Source organism: Miniopterus schreibersii, assembly GCF_964146895.1.
Source record: "Miniopterus schreibersii genome assembly, chromosome: 10".
In the NCBI taxonomy this organism is placed as follows: Eukaryota; Metazoa; Chordata; class Mammalia; order Chiroptera; family Miniopteridae; genus Miniopterus; species Miniopterus schreibersii.
The window spans coordinates 37,528,402-37,538,625 of NC_138110.1; the positions used below are offsets into that span (position 1 = coordinate 37,528,402).

The 10,224-nt window shown below is 41.7% G+C and overlaps 1 protein-coding gene across 5 annotated transcripts in view; it reads left to right on the forward strand.

The window, feature by feature from the left end:
- The window catches only part of ZNF521 (zinc finger protein 521), a 272,429-nt gene extending 262,570 nt beyond the window's left edge, over nt 1-9,859 (forward strand). For all 5 annotated transcript variants that reach the window (XM_081150140.1, XM_081150144.1, XM_081150142.1 and 2 more), the window contains one exon: nt 9,038-9,859. In XM_081150140.1, the coding sequence (XP_081006266.1) occupies nt 9,038-9,067 (30 nt within the window). In that variant the 3' untranslated portion in view covers nt 9,068-9,859. The remainder of the gene's footprint in view (nt 1-9,037) is intronic.
- The last annotated feature ends 365 nt before the right edge of the window (nt 9,860-10,224 follow it).

The window sequence follows — 10,224 nt, forward strand, 5'->3', positions numbered from 1 at the left end:
AAATGTTAACTTTTTTTTTTAATCTTCACCCAGGGATATTTTTCCCATTGCTTTTCAGAGAGAGTAGAAGGGAGAGAGAGAGAAACATCGATGTGAGAGAGACACATCTTTTGGTTGCCTCCCGCATGCTGCCCAGGGGCTGGAGCCTGCAACCGAAGTATGTGCCCTTGGCTGGAATCGAACTCGCGACCCTTCAGTCTGCAGGCTGATGCTCTAACCACTGAGAAAAACAGCTAGGACACAATGTTAACGTTTCTTAACATCAGCAGTATTTATCTTTTTGAAGCTGGTAGACCAGATTGGCTCGTTTTATTTCTCTGTGATGTTTAATTGTCAAAATACTAGAAATTGTTCTACATTTGCAGTTTGGACATGGCATTATTTTAAAAATTAGTCTTTGCCTAGGCTTCTGAAGACTCACATTAGACTAAGCCCGGGCTAATTGGGTGACTCTCCTTGTGACTGTTAACCACCACAGGCTTTTGCACCTTGGTCTGATGTAAAAAAGAACACCTATAGTGAGCATTTTTGAACTGCTCCCCACCTCCCTGCCCCGCCTGAGGGACCTTCAGCCCCAGAGATGCTTCGAGTCCTAAATAGTGTCTGCTCTCTGTGGCCCTCAGCCTGACTCAGGCTAGCTCCCTACCTCTGGAGCTCGTCACTCCCTCCTCACCTCCTTATTATCATCATCACTCCAGCACCAGGTAAGTGTGGCTCCTTCGAGAACTAAGCCCGTAGCCTCTCACAGGAGGTGAGGGCCCTCGCTCTGTGGCCCATAGCTCCCTGTCCTCCCTGTAGCTGGTGAGTGCCATGACAGTGAGCATCTGTCATCTCCTCAGCTGGCCCAGCCAGCGATTAGAACAGCAACTAGCACCACTCAACAGTTACTTCATGCCTGACGCCAGCTCAGCCACTGGGGCAGCTCTAAGACCTTGAAAGTTGACTTAAACCCTCAGGGTCTTAATTTTTCTCATCTATAAAATGAGATATTGGACCAGGTGCTGCAACGACCCTCGCAGCTCTGAAACCATCTCTTTGGTTCTCTGATGCATTACTTACAGGTATAGTAGACTCTTGCATTTGAATCTAGACCAGCACACTGAGGATAGTAGCTCTGCAGTCCTTTCAAAGTAGATAGTTGTTTCCATACCCTAAATATTAATTTCCAGAGTTTAATTCTTAGGCCCTGTTACACGTTATTAGATTGCAAATACTCCTAAAGCAGCCTCGATTAATTGCCACGAAAATGTATCACCCTTGTTCATTGATGGGACATGGAAGGTGTGAATTGCTGAATGAGTGGACATTTTTGGAGAGACTCGGTTCTTCACACAAGCAATGCCATTGATTATATATCTCCAAGAATCCTTTCCACAGTTTATTAACAACTGCCCACTTTCACCCATTGACTGTATTTTAAAATGCCATGCAATACAGCTCTATGCAGTATATATGCATCCCTTTTGCTACCTTTTTTTATTTATTAGTTGATCAAGGAGATTCCCCTTAGACTAAAGACTAAGTAGTGTATTTAAGCACAACACAACGAGCTCAACGTTTTTTCAAAACACTGTGAAGCAGTGGTCCTCAACCGGGGGTGATGTTTTTCCCACCAGGGTACATATGCGGCAATGTTTGGAGACATTTCTGATTGTCACAGCTGGGAAGGTACCACCGGCATGTTGTTGGTGGAGGCCAAGGATGCTGCTGAACAACCTGCAGTGTACAGGACAGCCCCCCAGAACAGAGAATTGTCTAGCCTAATATGTCAATAGTGTTGAAGGTGGGAAACTTCAGCACAAGACAAGCCTACTGGCCTTATAGAATCTATCATGAAACAATTGAATGACATGTATTTTGTAAAATGGCCAAGAAATAGCTTACTGGATTGTCTTTGGGGTTACTTTGGAGATATATCTCTCTCGACATATGCTTCTGAGCGTAACTCATGAACATGCTAGTGTTAGGCTTCATGAGTATCTCACACACCCCATTTCTAGGATTATTTAGCGCAAATGTCCAGAGAACAACAGTGTCCTTCAGTGAGGTTGATTAGAATGTGAAATCATTTCCTGTGGGAGGTGTGATGGAAGCTTCATTGCCAGAACCATTTAAATCTGGCCTGGAGTATAAACTTTATCAAACAATTCTGTCCCAGCAAGAGGACAAACCAAATAACCTAATAGTCCTTTTCTGTCTTTAATACCTTGTATTTTTCTGATCACTTCTGATGATGCCATTTCACCCTTTGCTTTAATGTAGCTTAGTGTTATCCAGAAAATGCTCGGAGATGTCAGGCCAGGCCCATGTGAACAGTTAAATGTCAAAAGAAAATGCGTCAGTGTCTCTGTAAGTTCGTGGTGATGACATTACCATAAGAAAAAATAAAAAGGGAAATTCTGTCAGTGCAAACACGATCATAAATGCAACACTCATGGCATTAAAGAGGGCGGCAGAAGCGTATCATGACAGACAGTTTCAGAAATGCCACTGCTATGTCAAAATAAAAGAGTAGAATCTCATTTCAGGAAATTCGACCCAAGTAAAAATTATGAGTCAACTTCCCTGGCGGTGAAAATCTATTATATGAATATTTTCCTTATATTTTCATAGCACTTTAGGAAATAGTATGTACTGTCTTTTAGAAAATATTCAATGAAATATAACATATCTCACAAAAATGCATATATCCACATATACTTTCCTGGTGTTTTCCAGCTAAGGCCCAGGAAAACACAATTACTCAACATCTGTCCAGCCAGGAATTACATAGTTTGTAAATAATGCAAATGTCAGGGTGGCAAATGGGCTCTGATTGGTACTTTTGGATGATTTGGGTCTTAGGTGTAATTTTTAGAATATTCCTAATGGTGCTTCCAGAGCTGTAGCTATTCACTTTTAATTCATTTAAAACTAAGAGTACTTTTGTAATTGTGTAGACTTTTAAAAATGTTAATTTATTACATTCACATCTCGTTAGCCTTATTAAGATGTTTAAAGGCTGCCCTTTGGGTTGTGATAATTTTTTCTGTAGCGTGTGGGGGAATAACCCAGCATCCTGTCATCATTAGCTCTGTACACTTTTAAAACTATTTTACTAGCAAAAAAGTTGGGAATGAAAAAGAGAGAATGTGGAAATGTAAAAATCTTGATTAGAAAGTATAATTTAATAGAACATGTATTGAACCAAATGTATTGATTAATGTGGAAGATATAGTACTTATATTGATTCAAACCAGAGATTTAGTACTAAAAGCTCTAAGCCAAAATGCTGTTGCAGATTGCTACAAAAGTCAGTTTAATGCTGTCCTTGAGAATGCCTTCACAAAGAAATTCTTCTAATGTTGGAGGACTGGGTAGAATGCGGTAGATGTCAGTTTGATCCCGGAGGGTTTTATTTTGTACTCTAATAGCTGTTACGAGCCTACATTATATCCAAGGAGTAATTTTCCTTAGGGGTGCCTGGCTCGCTTTGTGTCAATATTCTAGCATTTTAAGTCACGTACAGTATATGCTTCTGGGAACAGGGAAGGAGCCAGCCAGACTCATAATGGTCTGCATTCATTAATAAAGGCAGAAGCTCTGTCCCTCCATTGCCCACTACAGGGATGTCTCTTTGGCCTTCAGGGACCCGTACAGACACATTTAAAGAAAGCTTTATTTTGAGTGGGCAGGAGATGAAATGTAGAACTTGCAGGCATTTCCTAAGTCAGCTAGATGCCCGAGCGCAGGGTGACCTTAATGGGTCAAAGAAGAATGCAGGTCAAAAGACTTATTATCCAGCCTTTTGGAAACCAATTGCTTTTGTTTGAAAAAAATAAAAAATAAGAAAGCTGTAGTGCTTTAAAGGTGGTCGGTGATGTAGAATTCTGTTTGCAGCCTGTAACTGCACGACTGTGTGTGTACTAGAATGTGCTTCTAGAAAAAGAAGAGCATACAGATTATCCATAGTGTTTACAGATAAAGGTCCAACCCTAGTGATAAAAGGAAGGGTAATATAATTAGTTAATCGGTGATGATTGATTACGAATGTTTGTGTTCTTCCACTAAAGGAAAAACAACAGGCTGCCACGGTGCTGTCACCATCTGTTGAAAGCAACAGCCACATTTAATCTTTATATTTCTTTATTTCTTCCCGCCTTGCATTGTTGCAGAGCCACAATTGCCTGCTATTTCGTCTGGTTGGAAAACATCTCATTTAAATTGAATACAACTGCAGTTTAAATTCGATGTTCTAATGGCGTGGTGAATTAGTGGAAAGCTTGTTTTTGTTTTTTTTGTTTTTTCTTCATTCCTTTTTAAAATAGCCTGCTGGCTCTTTTTCTTAGTTTTAAAGGCTTGTCAGAATTTGTTTGAGACAAAGGGCTATAAATAGACAAGTCCTGGTAAAAAAATGATTAACATCTTTGAATCAACAGATCTCACAAAACTTCCATTCAAATGCAGTTTTTTATTTTTATTACCATTGCTACTTAACATTTTGCCGATGCCAAGAGAGGGTTACAAAGCACAGACGAGACGTAGCCTCTGCCAAAAGATTGGACAGTCTGTGGCACAACTTGTGGAGGTGGGGACTTAATTTTTCCATCCTGGGAAGGTAGATTCTCCCTTTTCCCCTCCCGAAACGCACCCCTCTCCCCCTCCACCGCACCCTGGGCTTCCCTCCAAAGCTTAACTTCATCATTGTTACTGGGGCAAATATTCAAATTCACATCAAGACTGAAGGAAAATGGGCTAGCTTGGCCAAGGTGAACAGTTTCAGGGGATCACGGGTTTTTATTTTTATTTTAAAATATTTTGCTTGGACTGCATTTTAAATAGGATTAAACCGTTTGACCGGTAAATGTGGTCAGCTCTCAGAAAGGAGGCGGCTGAATTAATCATTTGTTGGAGTGCCAAGCCCAAAATGAGAATTCCAGCCTTGTAAAATGAAAGGCATCTCATATTTTAAAAGAAATACATAGTGCTGGAAGGGAATTTTTAAGATCCTCATCTGTTTTTTAGCTTTCTAAGTTTAATTTTACATTTAAAGAAAAAAAGAAGAAAAAAAAAAGCACACTCCTTCCAAATAGAGCCCTTTACAGTAAAGAGAGTGGTGTTTTTTGAAACCTAGTTATTAAGGTATCACACCTAGATAGATCTTCTTTTAAGCTTTAAGGTGTGTTGTGGATTTGATTTTTTTTTAAAACACAAACCCCCCTCGTGTAAAACAACTGTTCATAGCTGGGATTAATGGTTTGCAATTTTCAGTTACTTAGACATGGGGTCTCCAAGAGATGGCTTTTTGCAGAGTAGAATATGGCTCTCTGCGGGATTACAGAAGTTTCTTCTCTTCCTACTTCCTTTTCTGTCACCACCCCACCCCCACGACGTTGCACCGATGTTCTCCTCGATTATGTAAAACACTTTCCCTTCATTGGAACAGATATTTTTTCTCATAACCTGTCATTGCATTAAAGTGCTTTGGGGACTGTGAATTGCTGTGTAAAATTGGAGAGATTACCCACTGCTTTGTTCTAGCGTCGTGATTTCCTCCGGACCTGGAGAGCAGGACCCTTACCCGGGGAAGGCTGCTCGCCGCTGGCTGGCAGCGGGCTCCGCTCTCCGCCGCCACGCTGGCACCGCGGCCGCCCGGGCCTGCTCTGTGGCATGGCGCGGGGCCAGAGCCGAGCGACGCGCACCAGCCTACCCTCTCTTTGTGCTTCGGGCTTCTCTGGTCTACTGTTCATCTTTCCCACTTGCTTCTTGTCTCCCCTTCTAAGGAAACGATGTCTGTGATTTTTAAAACACAAAATACAGAGAGGGGCTCCTATGAAGTGGCTTCTCAGTTCTCTTATCAAAGATCTTCAGTGAAGTCCAGAGACTGACACTCTGTTTGTTCTCTCCAACCTGGAAAAGCCAGCCCAGTAACCTAAGCAGCTCAGACATCCATTCCTTCCTTCGTTCAGAAAATGAAATTAGGCCATTTGTGTTCTCAGGGACTCACAGTACAGCATGGGGGAGGGAGGGGGGATGCATCCCAGGGATCCTCCTGGGGGGCGTGGGCAAGCCCTTGAGGTCTGGGTTTCTTTTTCTTTCAATGCTTATGGGTCCATTTCCCAAGACCATCTAGGAATTTGCTCCTTCCCACCTTGAGAGACCCTGCCAGTGGTGGACACCAAGAACAGGGGCCTTGCATTTCTTAAAAAAATGAAAAAATGACAACACGCAAGTGATCTCGAGGGTATGTAGGCATCTCCACACCAAGGAAACTTTCTGCCTTTGCCATTTTTCATGCCTGGTTTCCCATTGAGACGTTATTTACATTGGGGCTCTTTATTTCTATATAAACTTCAATTTCACAGCCATACTCTTGTCCTTCTCTCAAATGATTTATATTCTTCTTTCTTAATAGGCAAAGCATAACTCCTTTAGTGTAGCATCTTCGGTCTGTTGTAATAAGTGATTCATATGCATTTGTTTAATTTTTTGCAGCTCTGAAGAGACTTATATGGCTTCAGTTTAGGATGAAAGCATGCGAGACACAACTGTTGCCAACTATTATGGCCAATTTGTGTTAGGTTCTTGTTTTGCAATATCTTGATACAGGCATGTACAAAAGATTGCAGTATATCTTCCTGTATTAATCTCTGGAATCCTATCGAATGTGGTAGGCCCATTGTAAACACCTTAAGCATTTAAAAATCATGTTATTAAGCTGATTATTTTTTTACTTTGATTATAATATAAAACAAAAATTTCCTATCTGCTGTCAGTGTCTCATCATTTAGGTAACAATTATCATATCTTGTTGTATTTATTTTTTAAATTCTTCTTTTAAAATAAAAAATTTTTCTCTAAGACTTCATTCACCCTTGGGAGGTAGCAAAGGTGTAAGAAAACTTACACAATGTATTTTGAGTAACTGAACTTCTGTATTGCTTACAGCCTCTCTGATCATAATTGTGTTGTTTTTTAAGGAAATGGGGAAGCTTTTGAGTCCCATCCGTATTTTGATTCCTTTTTTTGTCTATCTATTAGTTAAAAATGATTTTCAGAAGTATTTAAAATGAATACAAAGAGAGAGAATTGATGTAAAAAATACCCTGCTCCTGAATGCACTTCGAGGCTAAGTCCACTAAGAAGAAAAACATCCCACTTATCTCTCGCTGGATTAATCACAATAGCTATGTTTTAAACAAGGGAGAGTGAAATGGTGTTTCTCATCATTATTGTTTGTGTTCAGTTTTCAAATATGGGTTAAGTTTGAAATAGGGAGCGGAAGTCTTCAGAAGCCTCCCATCTCCCTCACTGGTGCCTTCAGCCACGATTTGGCAAATGTCAGTAGCCAAGCCTCTGGTCTTCAGCACATACGCAGTGAGCAGGCATTTTGCTAGTCGTTCTGGGGAATGAAAAGGTGACAGAGTTCTCTAAGACAAAGCCCTGTGCTTAAAAGCTTCTGTAGCTCCTGTTCACCTGTAAGACAAGGCCTGAACTCCTTAGCAAGGTACAGAGAAGGCTGTTCATTATCTGGCCTCAAACTACCTCCCATCTTCCTTTCTCATCGGCACTCTTGGTTCAGGACACTCTAGAGGACTCCGGCCAATCTGAAGGATTGCAGGTCCACAAATGCACCTTGCAGAGCTTTGCTTCATTGTCTTTACCCCTGTGCTCTCTTCACCTGGAGTCCCTCCCTGCATCCTAAACTTCTTCCCATGTCTCCAGCCTCAACTGAAATGCTGCGTGTTACCTGCACTGCGAAGCCTTCCCCAAAGGGCAGGCAAGGTTAGGTGTAGTCATGACGTTTCTATGTTCATTTTTAATATAATTCTGCCATATTGCTTTACCGTAATGTGCCCACATGACTTTCTTGTTTAGACTGTGAACACTTTGAAGGCATGAAGGCAGGGAGCGTGCTTTTCCCTTCCTTGGCCCTTGCCTCGTTACTCAGTCATCAGTGGGCCAGGTCCTGTTCACCGAGCACCACGATGCTGTGGCCTGTCCCAGCTGGCGATGCAAGTGTTCGCCAGGTGCTTGTGAAGGAACAAGTAAATGAATGAACACCAGAATTACTGACAGAGGCAGAGAGCCAAGCCTGCAAATGCCAGGAGACAAGACCTAAGACTGTACTATCTAAGCAGTAGGAAATCAGAGAAGGGAGAAATTAATTTTAGATAGGATGAGCATGGAAGGGGTAGTATCTTGAGCTAGGACTCAAGATTCTGATCAGAAGGAGTGGGGAGGGTGGTGGTGTGCAAAGTAATGGTTCGGAGAACATGATGGAAGTGCAGAAGAGGGAAGGTGGACATCAGGCCATCTCTAGACTTATGCTCCAAATGAATGCACGGGACCACCCCCCCATGCAAGCCACAGGCCCAGGTATCCCAGTTGGCCTCTCACAGTTTGGAGAGAAATTGTTCACTCAGAAAGGAGACATGCTGTGTGGATGGAGAGGAAAGTACCAAAATACAACAGAGGCTGTGTCAGCTGGAGACGGGGGAGCGGCTGTGGGTTGCTGTGAAGTGCTCCTAAGCCATGTGGTGACACAGCCCTGAGCCTACTTGCAGGAGAGGAGCTGGAGAAGCTTCCTGCCCCCCGCTCTCAGTTGTTGGCCTGGCAGCTTTTGCCTTTAAAGTTTACATTCAGGGACAGAAAGAGCCTCTGCTGTCAAGATGTTCACCATCCAAGAGTGACTTGAACAAAAGCATTTGTAATTCATGGAAATGATGCACAGATAAAGAAAACTCTTAAAATAGTCCTACCCTGATCTTTGAAAAGTGGGTTGTGTTGTGATTAGAAGAGATGGTGGAGGGTGGGAGGGTAGTCTGGGAAGGCCTGGCGGAAGCAGAGAAAAGGAAAGAAGCAGGCGGGTCATCTCCCCTCAGCCTCGCCCTCCACCCTCCCGGTGCTCACGGGGTGGAGTCAGGACCCAGGAGCACCCATTCATCAGGGTGCGGAGACGCATTGTTCATGGCATCAATCAGCATCTATAGATACTTGGTCTGATGAAAATACAATCACTTAAGTTTTTTTTCCCCCTCTTTCTTCTTTGTTCCAGAATCATACGATGACCCAACACAGCAGTTAGTGCCAGTGTGGTCTGTGGAGGAGAATTACTTCTGTGGCACAAAAAGGGAACATGTTTTACTCTTTGCACGAAACTTTCATTGTTAATGTATATTATTCAGAAACATTGTATTGTACCATAAAACCTGTATTATCAAAACTGTTGGATGTTCATGTGTTTGAACTTTTGAGCACCGGATAGACCCTTTGTATATAAAGTGTTGCACATGTATTATGTCGTCTGAAACTAAAATGGTCTTATAAAGACTAGTGGACGTGGGCCCTATTCAGGCAAGATTTTAAAAAAAAAAAAAAAAAATGTGAGCAAAATGGCTTAAGAGAAAGTATTTTCAAGGAAGACAGATTAAGACAACTGTGTTACACATGAGACTATGTTTGGACTTCCTTTTATTTACACTTAAGCCTAGAATTTCTCTTTTGGTAAATCAACGGTTAAATCCAAGACTATTTTTTCATTGCTGAAGATTCTTGCAAACCACGAAGAGATGTTCTCACAGAACAGAACCCCACAGCTGGATAAGGCCCGTATATATATTTGTAAGCCTTGCAATGTGACAGGTAGCATCACTATATATGCAATAGTTGTTATGTAGACTGTCAAAGAATTTTTTTTTTTCCTGGATACATTTGAAGCTTTGAGTGTTCAAGGTTTTCCTTAATGATTTCACACAACCCAATTCTTGAATCAGTTGAACTAACCTGTATGTTACTGTTATTAATGTTTACTCTGCGGTCTGAACCTGGAGATTACTGGAATTGTTTTCCAAGAGGAAATAAATTCAGTTTACCATTAGGTATGAGTGTATGTGTGTGTGTTCTTTTTCTAGTTACTCTACCATTAAAAAAAAAAACACAAAAAAAACACACAACTAATTGTCTGCACCCTTGGAAATGAAATCTGCTCTTGAACATATCACAGGCCTAATCTCAGTCATATTTAACCTTTTCACACTGGGCCAAATGGGGCTGGGAGGATATTCATCATACTATGCAGAAAAGGAATCGGACCCAGTGTATGTCTGCTCTCCCAGATACTTCCAGGTCACATTGTACTGGAGGATTCTGACATCACAGATGGATGTGATGGCTGTTTTCTGCATAATTTGCAGCCCAATTCATGTCATGCTGTGCAAATCTAAACTCAAAGTAGATGGCTGC